The following is a 26,791-nucleotide window of genomic DNA, read 5'->3' on the forward strand; positions in this document are numbered from 1 at the left end:
TCCGATATCCACCTCCTCTTGTACTCTCTCACACTCCTCTTTATATATATATATATATATATATATATATATATATACACATGTATATTTTATATTAATATTTAAGCTGTGTCACATTTATTCTTCATATTCTTATTTTAAGGGTTTTGTCATTTTGTTGTCATTGTAAAGCGCTGTTGAACAATCTTAAGCATGAAAGAGCGCTATATAAATTGGTGAAATAAAAATAATAACGTGCATATGATAAAAATAATTAAAGTTACGTTGAAGTAATTTTGTTTATTAATCTTGTTTTGTATTAAAAGTATATCACTTCCACGAAAAAAATATTTTTTTCAAATGTTTCTATAAACACTCTTGACTACATCTGCCAAATGTGTACAGTGCCACTCAAGTTGGCCTGGTTAATAGTGACAGGCGTCGGTGCAAAAGTCAACTAAGCATGTGTATTATCTAAAGTGCATCATACATTTATGTTATGTTATCTTGACCAACTGAACATAATTCTTGATCGCTTGCTAGCATTTGGTACACATATCCTTAAATTGATGTTATGTTTGGACCAGGGCCATTTCAAGAATTCGCATGTTCATGGCAGCGGAAGTTAATTACGTAAAATAAAGGAACACGTGATACCATAACACAATATCTAGGGGAAGGTCCAAGCAGTTGTCACACTACCTCCACACAACTCCTTTGGGTTCAAACTCTCCCCACCCTCTTAGGGGTTCATTCTCCCACTTAAATCCTTGGGGTTAACTCCCATCAAATTCATATGGGTTCACTCCCACACTGTTACGTTGGAATGCGAGAGGTCTCGATAATTAATTTTTTACGAGACACAAGCCTGGGTTCGTTTCCGTAAGGAACACAGACAAATTGACGAGTCTAGAAAATTTGAATGAGAACGTAAACTATATTGAACAATGGATTTCGAACCAACAACAACAAGTGGTAATTACAAATATATAGAAAATTACTCACAAACTTAACAAGATAGGATTTACTTTAAAACACGCTGGTCTCTTCCAACGGCAATATCCCTCAGCGGCCACGACCTTGATGACGACGATTCTCGGTCCGTTGTACCGCGAAATTCACTGGTCCTCGACGAAGTTTCTCGCGATCCCAGAAACAGCAGTCACCTTCTTTCCGGCGATGCTCCAAAATAGAAGACGGACTTCCAGCCACAATAGAGTGAAGCACAAGTCGAACTTCTCGCCGACTAAATATTACCAGAGTCAGTCCAAAATCAGCTTTATAGCCACTAACTCCTGGCGTAACGAACTTCCTCAACAGTGACAGAAATTCTTCACCTTCTCCGCAATAACGACTGGAAAACTGTAGTATCACAGTAAAGTCCTCTTCAAACTTCTGAATGGAAGTGTAGAATCAATCTTGGTATCGATATCTCAATCCTTCAGAAAATACTGGTAGTTAAGCACTGACGATATATAGATATGAACAATACTTCCTTAATTAGTGTACTATGGTACATCCTGTTTGGGAAATAGAGTAATCCCACATCTGATTGTATAACAATGTCAGCTGTTTCATTGGACAAGGAATTTTTATGAACTATAATATTTACTGTTTATCTTTTATACGTTCTATAGGCGGTTCAAGAGGTTCATTCAACCCTTGCCCGCAGTTAACTGCCAGTAATGTTTTTGAATGAGTAATTAAATGAGTGTCAGCGTGCCTACAATAAGTATTATTTCCCTGACAGTGGCGTAGCCAGGGGTAGAGGGAATGTGCCCCCCCCATAAGCCACAGGATTTTAGGGAAGACACTGGGACGGCATAGAAATTTGGCAAAAGAATAAATAGTTTTGATATATGATATCGGATAGGCTACTTGATTTTACAGCACGGTGACATCTGCTACTCAGAAGGTTTCCCTCTTTCGCTATAGGCCTACTTAGCATAGAAAGATATGCACCTCAACAAGTTAACTTTGAGTCAATAATTGATACCTGTTGTCAAAGTTTCGTGAGTCATGTGACACTGGATTGTCATCTTTAATATAAGATTACTTAGAAAGGAGATAAATGTGTATACCTACCTACGAGTATGGCTATTTTTTATAAAGGTTTATATCGTTAATATATACAAGGCAGTAGCAATTGGGACCACGGCAACAAGTACCTGCCGCGTTCCCATAGTTTTTTTGCAAAAGTCAGCATTTTATAAAGCACCTTAATGTAGTTCAAATAATGGTAATGATAGTATCATTTTGCTTTTAAGATCTCTTATCGAAAGGCGAGTGGCGGTACTCCCCGTAGCCCGCCCCTTAAGCCCCTCCATGTACGGACGTCAGAACAAGTTTGTCTCTCTGACAATTGAATGTCTTTCGTAGTTATGCAATTAACCAGTGGCGTAGGAAGGTACTTTTGAGTGGGGCGGGGGGGGGGCTGAAGACTGATGGCCGGCCTGGGGGAAGGGTCTAAGGGGAGGGGGTGTCCCCCTCCCCTTTGGATTTTTTTTGCATTTCCAGGTGGCCTCAGATGCAATTTGGTGCAATATAGCACACTTCAACACCCACTCCATTTTGTAAAGAATTTTGCATTTTCACCTGGCCTTAGGTGCTTCAAATGAGATTTTTTTTTCATTTGGAAATGAAAAAGGGGTTTTCTGACTTGCGGAGCGAGGGGGGGGGGGGCGGAACGATACTTCCGCCCCCATATTTTTCTCTGGGGGGGGGGCTGGCGCCCCCCAGCCCCCCGGTTCCTACGCCCTTGCAATTAACGCACATTCCGTGAGCCGGTCTGAAATAGTACAGTATTTAATACATCGAAATTTTCCTTGTCGATGCCTCTCATGCACATAAAAAATTAAAAATATAAATAAAATGATACTCTTTTCAACTATAAAGGTGCAATCCATAGCAGTGTTATATCGTCTAGCTCTACCTGTGTACATTTTATAGATAAATTACGTAACCCAATTGAAGTTTTAGGATACCATTGAAATAAAAAGCGGAATGCTTAAGTTTTGAGCACGTTAAGTAGACATTTTGTAGGAAAAAAATGAATAAATCATGCAAATTTGCTAGTATTCCTCGTTATTTCTGTGGTTACTATAGTTGGGAGAAAATAGAACAGGATATCCTATGTGAGCGGCCCTGTTCGGGCGAGGAACAGAAACTATAATAGTGCCGTTTTGTATGTTTAATTTACACTTTTTTTTGAACTATGAATCCTACTATAGACCTTCCATTTGAATAATGTAGCAGATTTTGTAATGTGATTGAACACATTTTCCAATTTCTATGGGTGAAATTGACCTCCACATTAAACTAATTGTTTCATGCGACAAAATTCAAACCCTTGGGGAAATTGCAGAGTTCACAGATATTTCGAACAAAATAGCATCAGTAAAATAAATTAAGTTTGACAATAGATTTCAATATTTTTTTTTAATGTAACAGACTTGTCAGAAATTAAAGAAGAAATTCGGGGTTTGATAAGATCAAAGTCTATTTTAAAAATTCAAATTTGGTTCCTATTTAAAGTAAATATGTTATCTCGTCTTTTGTATTTATTACGTCAATATTTAACTATTTATATTTAATTTTGGCTAAATTAGAGGGCAGCAGAGCTAACAAAGGAAGCAGAATAGGTAGCAGGGAAAGCTCAAGAAGCTGTAAAACAAACCAAGAATGCAGAAGAGAGACGAGTGGCTGAGGAGGCTAAAAAAGCTGCAAAGAAGTGAGACCCGATTTTTTTCCCTTTTTATCAAACCAAATGTGATCAAAGAGAGAAATTAATTAGCTTTGTATTGGTTTTTGAGTAGCATATTTTTTATTTGTTTGCCATTAATATGTAAAATTGGCCATACCCCCCCCCCCCAAACAAAATAGAAGCAGCAGAAGATCGAATAATACTGATGCTGTTAGTTAATGATAATACTATTAAGCACAATGTTGTCGCAAGATAGGGAAAGTAGGGGGTGAAGTGAAGACGTTATGGGAGAGAGTGGGGTAATGGGTAAAGAAATAAAGTGAAATAGAAGAAGATTAATATTACTTTACAAAAGTATCCTTTTGTAACTGAATATATCGAGTGATTTGGATAATTGATACCCGTTGTTATACTGTGAATATAGGCATTTGTATATCAACTAATCCATTAACACAATGTCTTTAAAATGTAAATATATGTGAGAACCTGAAAGAAGAGCTTCAAGTTTTAGTTATCTTACCTCCTGATGTCTTGTTATCATTCTATGGGTATATGAACTTGACAACATTACTAGCAGACACAAGTCAGAATATTCGTTACAGAATAAATGTTATGGTTCTGGTTGTTATTTAATTGAGTGGTTTGCCGTTACTGTATTGTGTAGTCCAAAAGTATGGCGTGATTGAGTGTTTAAAGCATTGTAGTAGATTGTTTGCGGTTTCTAAATTGTGTGTATTTTCTTCTCTTTGATTAGGTTCTTTTTGTGAGTAGTTCCACGACAACCCTGATAATGAATTTAATCGTTGTCATCAGGTGACTTGTCGACCGTGCTAAATCTGAAGCGATTGGTAAAAAATGAAGTCTCCTAGTCCTGATGTATGTTTGTCAAAGAAACCAAGAATCGTTACGTATCCACTTTCACGCAAATCTTAGTTTCCATAATACCAATACTTTTTTCTTGGGGGGGGGAGGGGGTAGAGATGGACTACGAGGGATACAATACATATAAAAAACAGTGACAAGTTAACTTTAATTTTTATTCTTTTGTGAGACTCACACTATAATTAGATTGCAAACTATCAAACAACAGTATGCTGGTCAGCATTCATAATGCTACATCAATTTCAATTAATACTATCATCTCATTCACTTAATAATGAATTATTTGTCGAATCGCTCTCTTTTTTTTGTTACATGTTGTTCTTCGTTCTGGTATGTCGCTATTTCTACGGTAGGACGCTCGAAGATTTGAGCGGAATGATCAGTCTTTCTTTTATCTTTTTAGTAAACCCTGCTTTTAGGGCAGTGTTTTCTTGATATGGTTTTTTTGTCTACACCGGCTTTATTTTCATATCTGTGTATTTCAGGCTACATCCGTAACCATTCAAATTATAACTCTCCCAGAACATGTTCGTTCCTGGAGTAGAGCCGTCGTAGTCTCCGTTGAGGTGTGTATATGCGCACTGAGCACAGTCGATGTCACCATTGGGAAATGTCTTGCAATGGTGATAATAACTGGGACAGTTGGACCGACAATAAGAAGCAGAATAATAACGTCTACAGTGATAGTAATCGTAGAACCACCAGGCTCCTCTGTGTCCCTCCGCACAGTCGTAGCTGCTCCATCCATCGTTGTCCCGGTCTTTTGTACTGAACGGTTTATTGTTGCTACCAGACAAACTATCATAACCTGCAAGAAACAAGAAAGAGTAAATAAATCGGTCATTTTATATACTTTGAACGAATCCAATATCGGATGCTAGATAGAGGGCAGTGCGTTTTTGTCCTACCAACATGAAAACGTCAGTTCCCCGAATGTTTTGTATTTTGTTTTCAATATTTACGATACATAAGGTGGTATTTTGTCTTTGCAAGGGAGTTTTTATATATTTTTGTTGTTGTTCCGTTTGAAATACAGCACCACAACAGGTGTAAAATACAGATGGGGAAACCACTTTAACCAAATACTAGGTTTGGGTTACTAGGGTCGCTAATCTCGCTCTTTATTTATATTTATTCATCCGCAAGTATTTACATTACTATTCATTCATTTAACTATTTGATTGTTATTTCTAAGTTCACAACTGATTAGTTTCCTACTCTGTCAAAACTGTAGTTATAAATTTCTTGTTTGTTGAATAATATCACCCTGTTCTACTGTTTACAGGGTATGCAGGGTGTTATAGTCATCGATTGGTCAATTCTTTAACCTATATCTATAACACTGTGTAAGTTTTGTATCTTTCAACCTGAGCTCATACGTTGGACTATAAACGTAGATTGAAATTACACTATACACAAACCATGAAATCAATACTTTTAAATGATGAATAGAACCGACATTGTATAAACGGAATTTACTATTAATGTAGTAGCTAATATTTTAGGTTTCGACAAAGTAACCAAAATTCGATGTATTACACTTATGAAAATCTTGAATGATATTGATTATCGTCTTTTTATTATTTAGTTCTTATCGACATGTACTTCTAGTCTCGTACGTATAACTTCTTTGAACAGACTGATTGATTGATTAAAATTTATCGAATCTATACAGACGAATATTTCAAATAAATAATTTCTGATTCCTCTATTTCAATGTTCTATGCATGATAAACCTTAGATGACTTTACACATAACATGATTAAATTTCAATAGCGCCTCAAAGTTTTCACATATGAGAATCATCGAAAATACTTACCACTTAAAGTCACACTATACAGTAACGAGAAGGCACACGTGGCATGCTTCCAGGTACTACTAATATGATATTAACCCCTTTGTAAGTTTGAAATGATGCGAGCTTGGTAGACAACAGCAAGCGGCAAGGCAACAGACATTTACGATAATTTTCAGAATACTCGTTTAGGTTGGGATGATAGTGATGTTGAGATTTACTTTCTCTGTGTCAGAAATACATGGACACTGGCTACTATTATAATATCTACTGCCATAGTTTTATATATTGTTAGGTGCTTGTTACGTGCAAACACGGCCAAGAGACTTGTGTTGCCAATGAAAAGCGGATCTTATCGTCTGCTTCTCATGTCTGTACACATTGTATACAGTCCTGAAACCTACGTGCGTTCCAGCTGTACTTCAAACGCTTGAAAGAAAATAGCAATGTTTGGAATTTTAAATTGCTGTGAACCTTGAACTTATATATCATTTAGCCAGGAATGCGGTAGCTATGAGATCAGGACATTAGTTGTTAGTTGCCTCTCCTAATTCACGTAATCGGTCCAGATTTATGTTTGCGTCAATGATTAGAACCATCAATTACTCACCTGTATTTCCCCTGTGTGATCCAACTGATAGTCGATACTTGTCTGCTTCGTTATTAATCCTAAAAGTCGAATAGACGGCGTATTTTGATGATGAGCCGGAGTCCCTTAGATCAATACGAAGCTGGTAAGTTTTCTGGTTGGTCATAGAGTGGATATATTTATTACCTAGCCAGTGGTCATGATTTTTATTACCGAAACCGTTCTTGTAGTCCGACCAACCACGATAAAAGTCAACGTAGGCACTCGATCGTCGCTGGAAAACCTATGAAATAAGAAAAAGTGAATCCAGCTATATAATCTAGTTATCCGCAAGAGCATAACATTCAACGCCGTTAGATAGTTAACAAAGATATGGATACTGTGAAAGTGAGATAATTTGCAATAGTGTTTTGTTTCTTGATTTTGGTTCTTCCTTAAATGGTCAAGTTCATCTCCACGAGATCTGCAGTGCATCATTTTGAGTAAAGTAAAGTATACTGTTAGGAAGTTAAGAATTTAAATCCTTGGGAGGCTTGTGTAACTCACCGTCCATCCTCCTCCGTTACTTCCCATCTCACAGTAAACCTGAATGCCGCTTGGCCAACCATCAGGGTAAATGGTGTAAACACCATCACTGCGTGTACCGGAAACATAAAGCTCGTGGCAATCTTTTGGGAGGCTTGTGCACGTCACTCCGTCCCCTTGGTAGTTTGTATTGCAGTAACATTTACGGACACCACTCTTCGCAGCACAGGTTGCGTGACTACCACACTTGTAACTCTCATCTACAAGCCGGTTGTTCCTACAAGTTGATTTCCGTGTGCATCTTGAATTGATGTAAAAGTGGCCCTCCTAATTTAAGATATACAGCAAAAAGAAAATTTACAACTAAAATGAATTATGAATTTGCGGTTGTCACAGTGAAATGTACAGGATTTCAACGGTAGGTGGCCAATGATAAATCCCCTCGAATGATCTAGGAATAGGTATCACCTTTATGAAAGTTTTATAAAGTGTTTGAAGCCAACTCCGATGTAGGGAGCGAAGAGATCCGCCTTTATAAAAAGTGGCTGCAAATATTGCATTCAACGGCTTATTGCGACTATATATTAGGCCTACAAATAATTCTAACCGCAAGACTGTGAAAAAAAAGTATCTATGGATGTTTGTGTCAGGCGTATGAGTGGATGCACACTTGTAGGGAGTGGCCTCGTGATTCCCGACTAAACGTAATATTTCCCTCGACTGACAGTTTTGACTGATCTGGAGACCCCCCCCCCCAAAAAAAAAATGGGTAAACGGCCCCTCCCTAACCAGGATGCACGCCACTCGATTATCTGTAAATGTAATGTTTTTATTGACAAGTGGTCTTTGAAGCCAACTCCGATGTAGGGGTCCACGGGGTTTGCCATGAAAAGGTAGCATGTTGCATTTTTGTCAAATGTTGCATTAAAACGGCCTATCGCGACTATACATTAGGCCAACAATTGGTTCTCACCATAAAACTATCGTTAGTAGTATCCGTGCATTTTTGTGTAAGGTTTATAAGGGAATGACATCTGAAGGAGTAGTCTTGTGCTTCCTGACTAAATGTAAGTAAAATATTTGCTTCTTATTATGTGGAAAAAAATCATTAAGAGCAAGCACTTAAAATGAAAGAACCGTACTGACCATTAGTACACCTCCTTTGTCAGCAACGAAGCAGTTGCATTGGTTGAGAGGGATGCATTGTTCTTGCTGTCTCAGATAATCACCGACACAAACACATTGCTCTGATTTTGTGCGAGAGGTAGCTGAGATGCAAGTATCAGGGTCGTCACAAGTCCTCTCACAGGTCTCATCGCTAAATATCTCATTGGCTGGACACCATTCAGGGATTGTTTCTAGAGAACAGGAAAGAAAAAGAAATGAAAATAATAGTAACCTGGTACAGTCACGACAAATATGACATGTGGCATAGAATAGTCTGTCTTCATTACTTAAATACGTAGTTATCAGAAGGTTAAAGGAATGGAACATACACTCAGAAGCTGCTCGAATAAATGTAGAACATTTTAAATAGGTAGTAGCCGTTCCCTAGTCACATTAATGTTAATATTTATTCTGATAACGAGATAAAATACACCATCATTTGTTGTGCAGTTAGTCGGAAACCAGGTAGTCATGGCTTGTTTCTGTTTCCGAGTTCTCTCGGTGTAAGTATACTGCTTTCTGACAACAATGATAATTAATAACAACATTAAATTTCTTTTCGTTGGTTGTTCTGATCAAACTGGGAGATGAACCTGGTATAATTGTAAACGTTCTGTTGTACTAACGTTAGGAACGGTTCCTAGTTCAGAGCCACGGTTGGTTTGAGTACGAAGCAGCCTTGTAGTGAGTGCGTAATCACACCGTTTGGCTAATGGAGGCATTTTGGAATTCTAGTATGGACACTAATGCAAAATTAAGTGTTTAAACTCGCACTAAAAGCATTTACTTGCACTCATATCATATCATATTGTAATTGCTACGATATGTATTGTAGCGCCGTTGTACTAGCTGATATACTATATGTATACTCGTACTATAAATATTGTAGCAGTTTCTTCAAAACATATTTGACATGCCAAATTTACTTCCAAAAGATATCTTCGTTTTCAGAATAAACCTTTCATTTTCTGCACGTTTACGTTTGACATTTAATGAATGAACACGATTTTTTTTATTTTGTTCTGCTTTATATTTAATAATAATGTAAAAGACACTTACCATCTGATCTTTCGAATGTTCCTAAACTAGATATATAATAATCCCCCATTCATCTGAGATACGAAACTCGTCGTATGTTACATGGTAAGTTTCTCCAGCAACGTTCTCAAAGTCCATTCGCAGTTGGTATCGCTTTTGATTTGTTAAGACGGCAATTTTCTCATTTCCGATCCAAAAGTCACTCCCTAGAAAGCCAAAGCCATTTCTAAAGTCTTTCCAACTTCTACTAAAATTTACAGAATCCGATTCTCGTCGCTGTAATACCTTCAAAGAATATCAAAGAAATTAAGCGTTAACTAGGACGTGATTGAATTATTATTATTTGTTCCCTACTGCAATGCGATTTGTTTGTCACAGCTATTACACAGAAATACTTATACTTATATTTCTAACTTCAGTTTGTAGTTTGGGCTAGATGTTTGCAGTTCCCTTGGAAGAAGAACTACACTGTACCTAAGTACAATCTGGTACTTAAATTCAACAATATTAACAATAATTGATTCAAACTTTCGTTTCTATGAAAAAAGCGAGATTCTATTTGAAATAATGACTTTGTATTACATCGCTATATATTGCTGCAATCAAACTCTGAAGTAAATTTGTACAAAACTATTTAAAGTTGAAAAGAAGACACCAAGTAATCAGCCATACCGTCCATCCACCAGTATCAAGATCATTATCACATTAAGCCTCAAACGGTTCCGGATGGCCATCTGGTTTAATAAGGTACACTCCAGATGTATTGTGGGTAGAGGAACATGCATTCGATACTTCTTTGCAATCTCTCGGATACGCAGGTTGTTGAAAAACAAAGTATGAAGAACCTGGATGGAAAGTAAGCAAAGTTATCATTTATTGTGACTGAAAAATCATTTTAGCTAACAAAAAAATCGCCTAAGATGCTTTATCTCAATTTTTTCTTTCCACCCAGGGGTTAAATGGGTACATGTGAGGTAACTTGTCATTAGGCGCAATATATAGCTGCAGCTGTCTGGTTGGATTGTCTCTGGGCCAGGATATCATTGAACAGGGATAATATAACGTCTGTACAGCTCTTTGAAACCTATCGCTGTTTAAAAGCGCTACATGAACCGAATGTTATTAATATTATTATTTTTACTATAAGACTTTTTAGTTAATTGTAAGAGAACTGGTTTTGTTACTAAGCGAATTAAGGCAATACATCAGTTTAAATATCAACTATTACTCAACTACCATATAGTCGAAGATATCACGACTAACATCTAATGAGGTAATCATTATTGAATTCTCAGATGTAACTGTTTTGAAGCATTATATGTGATTAGTTTTCAGCCTGCAATGGAAATTCAAAGACCAAGTAACATGAATTTCTTTTTAACCAAGCTTCCGTAGTTATCAATCATATCCAAGTGAAATCAAAAGACTTACGAAAACAGGCAAATCCCTTTTGTTTAATGTACCTGAGAAAATATCGATGTGGGACGTAGGATAAAAAAAGATCGAAAGTATACTACTCAGTGGAAATCAACCTCGAAATAGATATTCGGAAAAAGTAACACGATTGAAAAACAAAACGTCAAGAGCGACCATTACAAAGCTAACATTTCCAGCCACTCAAGTTGCCCAACTGAGGTGTTAACGTTTACAATACATAAGTGATATAACTTACAGAGGTTACTTCTTATTATAAGATAAATCATATGATATAAATAATACACCTACCTGAAGATCTTCCCTCGGCACTGACGATTATCTGTGTAATAAAATATATTGACTGAATACATTACAAGATATACAGAGTATTGCAGTCAACGGAAAGTAGGACAGATTAAATCTAATGTTCATCAGTTTGAGAGAAAGAACTTTTCGCAAACTGGTCCAAAATATGTTAGTTTAAGAATAAAGTCGATTTTTACTTTGGTAAATTCTCTGGATCACCACTTACAATGATGTTTTTCTTTTGTCTATATTTCATATCGAAAGCACAGGTCAATGATCACTTAGAGAGTACAACTTTCTTCAAGGAAACATTATAGTACTGGCATTTTTCCGGTTTTACAGCCACTCTGGCCCATGATACGTACGTGAAGAACAAAGGCAATAGCTGGCTGCTTCCCTAAACAGCTGTGTTGCAATTGCCTAATGCAGACATATGTTCTTTGTTCAAGTTATATTTTGACATTAAAACATTCTTTTGAAAAGTGTCATTTTATTTGTAAGGTAAGTTCATATCCATAGATGTGTATATCTTACTAACTAAACAATTGTAGCAGCGCTGCAGAAGCTCAGCTAAGCCTCTATTTGAAATCATATTTCTAGTGTTGTGCCGATATTGCCAATATCGGTCCTGGCCGATATCCGATATTTCAATCTCAATATCGGCCCCATACCGAAACCTACAATTTCTAAACAGACATAATGAATGTCAAATCGCACTTTAAGTCATACTTTAATACATAAAGTATCAGAAATATAATCGCCTATCGTAAAATATTATATTGCACAACTCATAAACAGTAACCACTTGACAATTCCTTTGTGCCTATTCTATAACATTAGCCCTAACCTCTTTTTAACTGAATGATCATAGTCCCCATCAAGATGGCAACCGTTTGCTAGCATTTTATTCTTGGAAAAACATAAGTTCATTCTTCCTGTTACTTCTGTTGAACGATTCGTTACTCTGTTTGACCCACTACGCTAAAAATTTAAGCTGCAAGTCTTATACAAAATGTCGTCACATAGAGCCACGAATTTCTTAGCAAAATATGACATCGAGTTATGAATAAAACTGACTTCATGAAGAAAAGACATGAGCGTATCCTAGCTAAGAATTTTCACTACTCTTAGTAATTAACAGAACCAAAACCACAATAGTTTCTTTATTTTTTTTAACTTCCGTAAAAAGTATATTCTACCATTTGCCGGCTATACTGACAACTAAGCTTAGCCAAAATTAGCATTAATCGTTAACCAACCGAAAACAAATTGTGATATACAAACTTGATTCTCAATATACAATCTTTTCAACAGTTATGTTCTAACAAAATGCATCCATGATACTCCTTGCAGCTTCTTAAAAGATACACAATTTTTGGAATGATTCAGTAGGGGGTGTCCAGGTGTTATAAATGTTATTCTCAGCTGAGGACTCAGATGCACTGTGCAAGTTAGTGTGATAAGCTACTACTGTATTTATATACATAAAGTCACATAGACTTGTAAAATTTACTTCAAAGCGCTACAAAGACTGCTAAATACGTAGCGTTAGGTAGCCTGACTGGTAGGCTTACAGATTATTATATCATTAGAGCGGTAAATATTTTCAGAACTTGCGCCGTGCTAGTTTGACCAGCTAGAAAAGTTTCATAAATCACAGCAATAAACATGAAGTGGCTTTGTTGTGGGGAAAGACGAAGCAAATGATCAATATCGATTTGCCGTTATTGGCAATGAGGCTAAATTCTACCGATACAAATATGCAGCCGATATTGCAAATATCGGCTGATTCCGATATCAGAAACGATTATCGGCGCAACATTAGTTTTAATTGGCACTAAAGATCAGTTTATCCATTTTTGTTTGTTTGAAAGATATGTCATAGGCAGGATAACGATGTCAATTCCTTTCCTCCTATCCCTTATTTTTCTTGCCTTATGCTCCTTCTTATAGCATACATAGTTCTTTATAATGATGGAAAGCTGAATTTCTTCAAAGTGGAAACACTGTCACGAGCTTACTATGTACAATAGATTGTTGTACTTATTGCTAGGAATAAACTATGCTTCATTGCAAGACAAAGAACCAACAGCATTGCACTTTGTAGTTTATGTTCATGCAGTGATAGAACGAAAACGTAAAAAAAAATATTTATATTCCTCTGATAAACCTGGTAAATGTTGTGGATATCACGTTTGAACTATGCTGACCCAAAATTGCTCACGAAAATTGTTCACATACCATAATATAACGACCTTAAACTTCTTACAATCGACGAAGCACAGCAAAATGATTAAGAGCAGAAATCGGAATTGGCTCCAACAATATAAGTCATTCTCACACGTATTACACACACACAAACTGTGAAAAGGGTCAAATTGGAAATCTGTTGTCCTTTTACAGAGAATAACATCGAACTAGATTGGACTTGATCAAGTCTCCCACTGGCGGAATTATATCCCACAATGACGGGAAGTTAAGATGGAAGACATTTGGCTACTCACATCAAAACGCATGCTGGTCATGCATACTGAAATATTGCGAAACAAATAACATGATCATTGCATTTGATTGTGGCCCATATTTCATTATAAGTGAAATCTTTACAGAAGCCCCTGTTTTGAACCCTCACATGACGACAAAAATATTCTTCCTGTACATGTTTGGTTCACCGCCATTCAAACTCTTATCTACCATGCAAAATGTAAAACAACCTTAGTAACGCTACCTCGACAAATCTACGTGGTACAGTAAGAAGAATCGACGTTTAGCATTAAAATTGTATCTTTTATAACATGATAATCCTGATGATGATAAAAATTGCAAGAAATAAAGAATGTCAACAGAAAGGACAAAATAAAAAGAGGAAGTTAAGGAAGACACGAGGAATTTAATCTTCTTTTCTTTCAGACCAAGTCATTCATGACCAAAATTCCATAACGTGATATTGCTCTGCCATAGTGGATAAGATTTGAACATATACTCGGCTTTAAATTTGTAAAAGTATGAAAGATCGGAAGCAGCTTAAACAAACACATGTATTTGTGTTTGTTAATTCCAAATAGTAATGACATAGACATGTTAGAACAGCCGAGCATATGACAGTTCACATTTTATGAATTGACGATGTTATCTGTCAAGACAAAAACATATTGTAGAGCATCCCCAGTAGTGAATTTATACAATTCTCTAAATAAACCAGAGAACAATCTTTAGATCAATATGAATAATAGAAGAATATGGCTCTGGATACAGAAAATAGTATCACACTACCTAAAGTCATGAAAAAAATTAAAATCTACATTTTATACTTTGCTGTTGCCAACAGAGTAAAGTGCACGGTATAATACTATCTCCACAAAAAGATTGATGCGGTCAAGGCGATTTGTTTGGGATATAGCCAAAGTTTTGTTGTCGTCGATAATGTTATTCAGGAAGCACAGACGGTGTTCGACGTCATTGTTTTATCTGTATGAAAAATTGTGTTTATTAACCAAACGCTGAGTATGTTTGTTCCTTTGAATACAGTGCTCGTTCGAACGATAACCACAAATTATGATATAAAGGAATTTAATTAGATATCCTTCAACATATAAAGCGAATTATTACCATACAGTGAGTAATGATAAATGTTATGATTATAATACTTTCTAGTTTTTGCAACGTGTTAGAAAAAGAGACCTTTAAATACAGTGTAATGTATTTTATGTTGTTTAATTTCTAAAAGTCTATCATCGATGGTTTTGTTAAGTATAGGGAGAGTTTCCTTTGTATACTGAATTATATTACATGTTACGAAACGTTACGTTTTGTACTTCACCGAATAGCCACATCAGAAAGGGAGGGTGTAAGTCCACTGATTGAGGGCAGCGAAGAGCGAGAGTATGGGTGGGGAGCGGTGACTACTTCCATCGCATACATATTATAGATTGAGTACATTTTCAGTGGTCCTATTATAAGTAGTCTGGTCATTAAGTATGAAAGACGACATGCATGAGAATATCTTCGCGTTGGTTTTACATTTAATTACTGTATTCAAATTGAGACTATTAAACGTTACAAGAACGTTTACATTATCGTCACGACTTAAATGAACACATTGTGTGGAAATCAAAATAAACTACGGTATTTGTGGTTAGAGAATATAACTTAAAGGATCTGAATGATTATCTGTCTTTCTCGTAGTAGTCTTTTTCCAGGTAATACGTTAACACATAATACACTATTTCGCACAGTTTTAGTTAATATACGCAGTAGATATTTAGTTCTTTGCATGGTGAACTAGCCTTAAATATTCCAATATTTGACAGAAAACATCACTTTGGATTGTCATTAGAATGTTGGTGAACTGGATTGTGTCAAAAGTTTTTTTTTTTTTTAATAAAAATGAAATGTAATTTAATTTTGGTGAGAATTTTCTCACTCCAATTATGTTGTATTCCTATTTCTCTGTTTTTTTTACTGTTATAGATTATGTCTTAGTAAATAAAGAAAAAAAGACAAACAAAAACAACAAAGCTATAAATTGAAAAGTATTATTATTTAAAAGACAATCAACTAGAAGAAGAATCATTTTATTTTTTAAAAAGTATAGAAACGTTCTCTGCATCTACACTGAGTTATTCCGCTAGTAATATTAGCCGTTAGTGTTTTTCGTATGATCGGGTGAAATTTTAGATTTGCCTGGCGCACTATGTCCAGAATACAGCTTAAATTTGATGCTATAATGTAACATAACTGATTAAATGGGAAAAAATACAACTCCTCCGTGCAATTGTCTGTATATGATAAGGCATTTATGCAGCTTTTTTGTTTGTCTTATTTTTTTGTCTGGATTGATTACACAAAGACTAACGAAACATCTAACTACGATTTTATTTTGAGTATGATTTTATAACGTCCATTCCATTGGAAAGAGACTTTCAATCGTTTCAATCTTCCAATTTATTCAAATTACAGATCGTCTAATAACAGTATCAATTTTAAACAATGTTCTTACAATAATATTAGTTGTAATTATTATCACTAAATCGTTAACGTCGTTGCACATCTTATTATAATAGCGCGACACGTTAATTAGGAATACAGAGTTAATCAAGTCGCACACATTCGACAAATAATGCGATACTTTATAGATGTTTCATTTTAACTCACAAGAATCAAAACTAAAGTAAAAACAGCTTAATGTTCATAAAAGTACGTTAAAAGAAAAGGTATGTTACTTTTTCGTAAATTAATTTATTGAATGCCATATGAGCATATTTGGGGATGTGCACATTTTCTGTCACTGTTTTAGTCAGCTAACGATGTATAAAAATATCTCAATTAAAGTTTCCCATTCAGAATCAAAATCTTATTTTTTTTCCTTGTAATTTCCATCTTATTTTGGCATTGTAATACGACATTAAGTCTGATTCGCTATCATGGAGTTACCTTTGGTCAAGTTATATTACTTCTCGAAATAATCATTAAGGAAATCAGCCTCATTTAACTGTCACTTTAAAAAAAAACTTCGACAGAGTTTTTCTTTACAAACCTTATCATTTCAAATAAAATAAAGGAACATGTCTTACATTTGTTCTGCTCTAATATCCTTCATATTTAAAATAACGGAATATTGGGATTATATTTCTTTGGAATCTCTTACAATATATAGCGTAACTGAATAAAATGAGAAACACAAAAAGAGAAAAAATTAGAAGCTAGCCACTTAAACCGCCGGAGACATTTTCATGATAGCATATCATACCATGCTTTAATGTAAGCAATTTAAAACCAGAACGTACTGCCTGAAAAATAACATTTGTTATTTTTTCTGGCTTTGTAGAAGTATTTTATCTTTGATAATTCGTTCTGCGATAAATCCGTCTAACCTAAGTTTTCTATTTTCAGCATTAATTTAAGTTTCCATAAATTAGTTTTAAATTAGATTGACGTGTACCCCAGTTGGATTTATTGTTATTGAACTTTGTTTCCTTGAATAATATGATATTTTCAAAATACATTTCAAAGTACCTTTATTTTTGTTGAAGACTGTTTTTTCAAACTTTGGCACACATATAACGATATCTATTAAAGAGATCTCTATGAGCATGTAAAGGGAGTAAATATTTAGGTGCTCTTTAGAAATTTATATGTGAAACTTTCGTGTTTGGAGGATAGTTCAAACAATATAATCAAACGTACAACTGAGCATTTCTTCTAATTTGATTAAACCTGAACAACAGTTTAAAGTTATAGATTTCTAATTTAAAGGATGTACCTTGTCATTATAGTATTGTTCACTGTAGTTACCCAATTAAGCATCTTTGTGATTGGATTATCACATAGAAATTGTTTTGTTTTAGATTAGTTAACGCATATGTTGCGTTAATGTATTCATCAGGATAACTCGGACAAAGACGAGCAATAAAATGTCTGTTCGGAAATCATATCAAAATAACAGAGCTGACAAAGGAAGTTGCCTTTACGCAGATGAAAACCAAATTATTCGTATGTAGTTTATATCGAAAAATAAAAGCAAGGCATTATAACAAATATAAGGAAAACATTGAAAACATTTAACTCTACAAAGCTTATCGAATATCGCTCTGTTTCAAAAGGGAATCTCATGATTGGATTTTTAACAAGAAGAACTTTTTTTTTAAAGTTATTGTATATTGTTTTAATAATCGCTGAAATAAATTAATTTCTTGTTTTTAGTTATCGAACTCGTAGCCAATATTATGGAGTATACATTTATGAGCTAGAATGATTTACATTTGAATTTAAGCTCACTAATTTTTTAATATGAATTGAGTGTTGTAACGTGATGGTATGGATCTGTGAAAGGTAGGGTTGGCCATTGAAGGGAAACCTTGTGAACAGATGTGCTGTAAAGGATATGTTGGGAACGATATACTCATAAGTTTGAAAAAAGGATTACTTTTTCCTGGCCTTATCACGAAACTTTATTGACTTTGAAAAATTGGTGTGTAACGAAAACACGTTTGAGATGTATGATTGAGCTTTTCTTCAAAGTATTTTACATGTGAGCAAATTTTAAAGAATACTGTATATAAGCAAAGAAGAATCGATTAGAGCTAATCTTTTGTTTTTATTCCAATATATGTGGTTAAATTAAAAGACGTTTCGTCATTTTTATCGACACACTGCTGTCTTTTCGCGAAGTTAAAATTTCTGAGTATTTCTAGTTGAAGGCCTTCTAACTGTAGTTTATCTTGATCTTTTATCGATATTTTCCTATTATTTCGAAGACGCTAACTCTTCACTTTGTCATATAATTTAATATTAACAGAGTTAGCTCAACAACACATTGATGCGACTTATGTTATGTTTTTCGAAACAGAAAATAATTCAATGGAGTAAAATATAAAATATATTAAACAATAGAAAGACTTACCATTTCTGTTCCAAACGAGTTCCAAATCGTCAAAACAGTCAAACAAACTTTGAAACAATTCTCCATGATTTCGAGTTTGTATAAATGACATGCAAAAATATATTCGATGAAGTGCAAGATGGCAAATGACACAGGGTCTCTATTTAGGGGTTACCAACACCCTATTGAAATGACCGTAGTAGTATGGATGTCCATTAATGCCATCATTTTATTTGAAATATGATTTGGTGAACAGCTTATACAAATGTGCTGCACATCTATAGTATGGCTTGTGTGTAAAGAAGACTATTCGACATGCGCAATCCAATTTAGTATTATTTACAGCTATATATATCTTGAACTTTCAGTCAATAGTCCAATAGGCTTCATTTGCATAATGTTAGATTGTCCTTGTTCCGATAAATACAGCATACCACCTACTGTATGCTTATTGACTATCGTGCCTCTAGTTCCAACGACAGCAACGGTTTTTCAATTCAATCAATGTAAATGTATTTGGTTTTAAACGAATATTAATTACAATGATCACTTTTAATCTACAATACATTTAGTGTGGTTTATGTTAAAGTTATGTAGTTGTGTGCCAAACGACGTCAATGCTAGTAGGAATGTTGATTTACTTGTTCTGGTTAAGCTGCTTTTACCGATATTTTAAGAAACATGTATGAGTAATTATTTTAGCTAAGTTACTTCGCTTTTGGTTGGAAGGCAAAATTAAAGCAGTATCGAAAGGACAGGAAGTGATACTACTAATCAGCACTATATAACATGCATGAACTAGTACAATACATCTTATGTACCGTAAAATTTACGGTATGATCCATTCTACACTATCAATATGTATGTACAAATATCTAATTAGCACAGTTTGGAACATTCGAAGTTGGTCAGTGGTACGCTATATGAACAATACTTCCTTGTTTTATGATGCCTACATCACATCCTGTTTGCGGAATCGAGTATTCTCACATCTGATTGAATAAACATTTCAGCTGTTACACTGGGCTTTGACTAATTTGTTTATAGACTGTAAGAATTACATCAATAATGACTGTAAATTAAAAGGAAAAATATTTTTCATTTATATAAGATATTTAATCAAGGAGCATGTTTTGACCTATGGAATGGTAGGTTTGATATTAGATTTTTTCTTTGATACAAATTTTTAAATGAAATGTATATCTGTTAACCAGCAGAGGCGTAGCTAGAGCTTATTTAGAGGCGTAAAGTTACTTTATAGGCGTAGCTATAAGTGGTTCTTTTAACAGTGGCCCCCATTTCTCAGGGAGCCCTAGGGTTGGCTACCAACTGAGACAACTGTCAGTCATGATTTTGCATGAATAATTATATGAGTACCAGCACGCCCACGCCATTCTATTATTTAGCTAAAAGTGGCGTAGCCAGAGGTAGAGAAAACTCTGTCCCTCCCACACACAAAACATTTTCAGGGACGAAAAATGGGACGGTAAGGAAAATTAACCAAGAAAAATAAATAGCTATCATATATGATATTGGTCCGGTTACTTTATGATACAGCACAACGTTTAGACTGCCTCTCAGAAGGCTTCTCTCGTAAGCTATATGCCCACCAAGCACAGAAATAGGTTTCTATTAACAAATTCACTTCGAGTCAGTTATCGACATTTTTAGACAAAATTCCGTGAGTCGAACGGCACTGGATTGTCGTCTTTAATAAAAGGTCACCGAGAGAGGAGATAAATCCGTATACCTACCCTCATATCCTATTATGTATTTTAAATGTTTTATGTATTCAAAATAAACAAGGCCGTAGACACAGGGACCATGGGAACACGATCCTGACCACCCCCCCCCCCAACCCCGAAAGTTTCTAGCAAATGGTTAACAAATGTTATATCACCCGAACGCTAATGTTTTTAATATATAATGAAAATGATAGCATCATGCTTCACAACACCCTTACCGAGACAAAATTCTCTCAAAGGTGAGGGCACGCTCCTCCCCTTAAGCCCCACCCCTGTCCTAAGATCCCTCCCTAGTACGGACGTCCACCTAAAATTTGAATTGAATTTCGTAACAGAGTGTACAGACTGTAAATGTTCATGCAATTACATATCAGTGCAGGCGTTAAGTTAACCTTAGTAGTTATGCAGTAGTTCACGCACATTCTGTGAACCGTCTGAAATAGTACAGTATTAATTTATCGAAACTTGTTTGTCCAATGCCAACCATGCCAGGCATATAAAATGAACAAAATAGAATTGATACACTTCTCAACAATAGCGATGAATTCCACGTCAGTACTAAATCTTTTAGCTAACCCTTTTCATTATTTCAGGGAAAAAAATACATTTTTATGTAAACCAGTTGCACTTTTCGGATACGTTGGAGGTAGAAATGAAACTGTTAATACAAGTCGACAGTTTGAAATAAAATGTCGTACGTTAAGTTTTTAGCATAATCAGTAGAAATTTGTAAGATAATATAGCCGAAATTTAAAAATAAGTCTTGATACAATACTTCAAAGCTTCGCAATATTCCGCGTACTGCCGGGTGACTATTGTTGCACGAAAAAAGAACCGGATATCTCATTGACGTTGCGCGAAAGGGAAACTAAATATTGGATGTTGTGCCTGGTTTACTCACTCTTCAATATATGAATTCTCGTATTCCTTGACTTTGAATGCCATAACAAATTTTGACAAATAAAGATGGAAACACATTTGGCAATTTCTGTGGGTGAAATTGGATCCAGTATTAAATCCATCATTGTTGTGAAAACAAATAGAAACAAAATATTTCATAATCACAGAGTCGGCACAAATTGCGCCAGTCTGGTCGTCCTCGAATTGAATCTACATTCCCCTTGAAAAAGGAAGGATTTACGACCCTGTACTTACATTAGAAACAACCATATCACACGGTACATATTCGTTTTGCTGGATTAGGAATGGAAGTTGCGCAGAAGAGCTCAGTCAAAAGGTTGGTTTAGAGACCCAATGATTAGAAGTCTCGTTGTAGGTTATTCAATATGCAAGGTGTCAGTGAACTTTCGGCTAATCAAATGACTTCTTCTCTGGAATTTGTTTGGCCATGATAAAAAAATATGTTCAGGTGATGCAGAATTTATTCAGCAGGTGGTTCAAGTCCACCAACAGATAACATTAAGCCACTCACTTTCCAAGAAGAATATCAAACTTTTGAGCACTTAATGTTACTTGATATAGAAAAAAGGTTAATCCTATGATAGAAATTTTGTATGACAATATTATTGGCAAAGCGATCAATGTGTAAATTAGTAAAGGCATCATAATTGACGCACCTTCGTAATTGACGCATCTTCAAATTTTGCTAAACGATTCAGCAGGCAACAAAGCAGAGTTACATATTTCATGAGTTTGAATCCACTTCAGGTATATGCTGATTAAATTGTGTGTTTTTTTAAAATCTTTTAACATCCTCTCCCAAGTTTTGCACGTATTTTTGGCATTTAGAAATCTTACTTCCTACATATAACCAAAATTAGCTAAACATGAAACTACTACTCCCAGGTACCTAGTCTGTCTTAGTTGAGAGGCTCAATATCGGGGTATAAAATACTTGACACGGCAGACATTTTGTGGTCAAATTCTGCTCACTATACTCTTGAAGGGGCAATGCCAGTACAGAAAAAAACTCTTAATGTACAGTTAGCTTGTTACAACTATGTGACAGCATATGTGTACAATTGGTAAACATTTCATAATTTTTCAACAGCACATACATTAACACTTAAATGAGACAGTGCCCCCCCCCCCTTTTGTAGATAAAGAATAGGAGCTGGCGTTGTTAAAGCTCATTACCAGCTTTGTATGGTTAAAATACAAACAAACCCACTGGTGGGACTATGAGGGTTGGGAGAGGGGCAGATTATGTCTCCTTCCACATTTTCCCAGAACTAGAGCAAATTTTCAAATACACAACTAGAAACCTAAATTTCTCAAGAGGGGTGGGGGCACCCCCTTGTTCCCTCTCTCAGGTTTGCCTCAAAACTAGTACTTGGGTGTGAACTGTTGTTTTCTTAAACTAAGTAATTTTTTGTGTTGTCCTTTTTTTCTAGGAATACATGTGCTGGCTCCCAAAGAGTCTATCTTGTTTAGCACTGTGGGTGAAATAGACAGTTTAATAGCTATTTTTGGTTAATTTGGAATATTCTTGGTGATAGATGTTTAATTTAAAATGTACCTAAGGACCGAAACCCATTTATATGTTAAGTAATGTGTCTGGTAATTTATTTATAAAGCATTAATTGACAGCTGGTAGGTCACTGGACTCCATATACCAGGGAGTGAAGGGCATAGGGTTGGAGGGGGAAGTTGAGACAAAGGCTAAATTATGAATATTCAATGGACCGCCCTTTGTGTTTGATTGGTTTAAGGTGGTCATATTTACAAGAATGATGCGCAAGCTTTTGGAAGGACAAGCTAATGTTGTTAACTATATTGACGATGTGCTTGTTTATACGGAGTCTTGGGAGGAACATTTAATTATTTTGACTTCGGTCTTTGAGAAACTCAGAAATGCGGGTTTAACCGCACGTCCAACCAAATGTTTTGTTGGATACAAGTCGTTGGATATTTTGGGGCATATTGTGGGAGAGGGTGTGGTTAAACCACAAAGTGACAAAATAACCAAAATTCTTGACGCCTCGCGGCCAAGAACTAAAAAGGAAGTTAGGTCATTTATGGGGTTAGCAAATTACTACCGTAAATTTGTGCCAAATTTCGCAGCGTTGGCTGCTCCTCTGACGGACTTAACGAAAGCAGGGGGTCCTAAGGAGGTAACCTGGGAACTTGCTCAGCAACGGGCGTTTGAAACTTTGAAATATCGATTATCTGCGCCGCCGATATTGCATTTGCCTGACCCTCAAAAAATGTTCATTTTGAAAACAGATGCTTCAGACATAGGCATTGGGTCGGTCCTTATGCAATACGAAGGGAATCAGTGCTTCCCAGTCTATTATGCAAGTCGCAAGTTACTCCCACGTGAACGAAATTATGCCGTGATTGAGCGCGAGTGTTTGGCTCTTGTGTGGGCCATTGCGAAATTTCACATTTACTTGTATGGCAAGGAATTTGTTCTTGAAACCGATCACCATCCTTTGGCTTATATCTCAACAAATAAAGTAAATAACAGAAGAGTTATGAGATGGGCTTTGAGTTTGCAACCGTATAGGTATATTATACTTGCTGTGAAGGGTAGTGATAATGTCGCAGCAGATTTTTTGAGTAGATGTGTTAAGGAGGAATAGGTGTGTAAGAGAAAAGACTTCTCTGTAATTGCGTGTAATTTGTAAATAAGCTTTACGAAATTTAAGATTAAGATATCTGTTAGAACCCTCAGTAAATTTCTTGAGAAGGGGGATGTGTCACGTAAGTGGATGCAAAATTCCTGGTGTTGATATGCTTCACTGTGTGCATTGGAGCACCTGTGTCGCATATAAAGAGTAACTAAATTCCGGGTTTCTCGGCTCCTTATTGTTGGTATGTTTCACCGAGAGATATCGGAATACCTGGGCTTACAAATTGTAAGAGCCGTTACGTAATATTAGATTCGTGTTTTTTTGCAAAGCTGATGTTAGGGTGGGGTACAGGAAAGTTAGTTGCATTTCATCTGGTAACGATATCAGGTCGGGCAGAGAGGTAGTTTCTCCGTTATTGAGAACGGGAGTTAGCATATTCATAAAAACGCAATGAGGTCTTAAATTGTGTTAGTATAATATTGTCACTGAGGACAATTTTGCGTATACTTGTTATTGAGAACAAGCCGCTACAATACCGTATATTCTCGACGCACGTGCTTTATTCGGTTAATGTGACAAGCGGAGTTTGCTGTATAGTAAACCAGATTACGGGCAGGCGACCCCCAATAATCTGGTTTCATTTTTGGTGACTCCAAAACTAACTGCCTGGGGTCACGGGGGTATTCTTCCGTGCCAATAGATGTGGTCTGGTCCGCACTTTTAAGACGCCGGATACAGGTATCCTACATTTGACACGTGCCAAAAGCCGAATGGTTTGACTCCGCCTATAGCGACTACCTTGTGGGCGGTGATCTTCTGAAGTCTGTCATAAAGCGTACTATAGCAGTGTCAGTTAGCAAAAAGGGGGTAGGATTCACTGGATAAGTATCCAAGGGGGTGTAGTTATTTTCATATATGCATTTCTTTTATATTTTCTTTTACCAATAATCATTAAAATATCTCGTGCTAATAATTCCATGAGAAATAAAAGCAGGGTGTTCGCGTGGTTTCTTGATTATCAATTGAGTGTTACTTTCTAGAAAGGGACACTATGTGTCACTTGTGATAGTTGCCTTGAACGATTATTATAGAATGTATTCTTATTATTTTGGGATGTATTCTTATTATTATCATGGGATGTGGGATGGAATGAATAGGGTATGAAGGTAGTTTGACAAAGTTAAGAATAGTTACTGGAGCTGAGTTGCTTATAGGTAGAGTAGAAGAGAGAAAGGATTAAGTTTGAGATGGTTGGGCACGAGATCGTAATTATTTTCTAAAACTAACTTCACCAGTATTAGAATAGAGGACAAGTATACAATTAATTTAAAGTTAAGTGGACACTTGAAGCGTTTTTATAGATGTTTTGTGAATACATGGAGCTTGTTCTTTTAGTGGATATTTTATTTTAGTAAACACCTGGAACTGTTTTACATGGAGATTTTATATTCAATAAAAGTTTATCACCCGAAGTTGTAGCCATGGAGGCAGACCTACATTTCATCCTGTTCTAATATCTGGCAACCATACTATTTGTTGTGCTAATTTTCTGTTGTGATGGAACTATAAATCCCCTCTTTAATTCTACGTCCTTGTTTGGCACCTTACGTGAAGCCCTGCGACGACCCAACCCCAGTGATGAACCGCCCCTTCTAGAGACCGAGACGCTCCAATGAGGTTATTTTCCCCGAGTAGCGAGCTACCCAGAGAGCCACCCTACTCCAGAGACGTCCCCATATAAGGGAACCGCCCTCGAGGTTTCCTAATGAGACAACTTCATTTTCAATTACGTTAGGTCTACTCGCGCCGCTATTTTGTTTTTATTTCGTTGGGATCGATAAGTATTTTATTTTCCAAAAAGTTCAGTGGAGTCGTTACAAGATGAAAGAGCTCCAAAATATGTAAGTTTACACCCCTGAATATAATTTTACATTTTACTTTAAGTTCAAGTAACCCCTTTGAGTTTAATGCAACGTCCATGTGCATAGTAACATTTCTATTTCAAACCAAGTTGTATCGTCCAGAATAAAGGATACAAAAGTATTGATTTGGTTAATGATTGACAGTAAAATTACATGGTATATGAAGCTGGTAACAAAAATTTACGATATTAATATAAAACTAATCAAACTCTTCGCGATAACTAATAACGGCATTATAATTAGTTTGATACTCAGAGCTTAGAGGGTCTATTAACAAATTATGTATGTATAGTTTTAATTAAATGTCACTCAATTTGTCAAAAATCAAGTCTTTGGATTGCTTATCAAAATGGGGTTTATTATCATTTTTTTCAGAAACTCAGGCGATCTTAAGAATACATTTGGCAAACATTTCTTTTTAAAGGGAGTTTTATCGTCCAGAGTAAAGGATTAATTACAATGATAAAGGCGGTTAATTATTGCAACGGTAAATATTCCATAGTTTATGAAGCTGGTAACAAAGATTTCCATCTTTATGAAAAAAGGTAATCAAATATCACGAAAACTAAAACGGTATTAGGCCTACTTAGAGATTAGACCGGCTATTATGAAGATTAATATACCAAGGTTACAATACTGGTTGTGGGGAGGCTGACAAATATTTGGAAGCTTAAAGCAGATAAAGGCAAAATAATGAGTGTTCTTCTTCAATCATGGGTTATGGTATCAAATGGATTATGTCTTTCTTTTCCGTAATGGATGAATTTAGGCAGAATTTCAACAATAAAAATAGTTTTCAAAACCCTA

General features: G+C 35.7%; 2 protein-coding genes across 2 annotated transcripts in view; one reads left to right on the plus strand and one right to left on the minus strand.

Moving 5' to 3' along the window:
* LOC139973677 (uncharacterized) overlaps positions 1 to 26,791 on the plus strand; it is a 489,233-nt gene that overhangs the window by 64,804 nt on the left and 397,638 nt on the right. The window lies entirely within an intron of this gene.
* LOC139973669 (uncharacterized) overlaps positions 4,716 to 26,791 on the minus strand; it is a 36,122-nt gene continuing 14,046 nt past the window's right edge. The window contains exon 13 of the mRNA XM_071980495.1: positions 4,716 to 5,372. Coding sequence (XP_071836596.1) covers positions 5,014 to 5,372 — 359 coding nt within the window. The 3' untranslated portion in view covers positions 4,716 to 5,013. The remainder of the gene's footprint in view (positions 5,373 to 26,791) is intronic.

Source organism: Apostichopus japonicus, chromosome 9 (assembly GCF_037975245.1).
Source record: "Apostichopus japonicus isolate 1M-3 chromosome 9, ASM3797524v1, whole genome shotgun sequence".
NCBI classification, from domain to species: Eukaryota; Metazoa; Echinodermata; class Holothuroidea; order Aspidochirotida; family Stichopodidae; genus Apostichopus; species Apostichopus japonicus.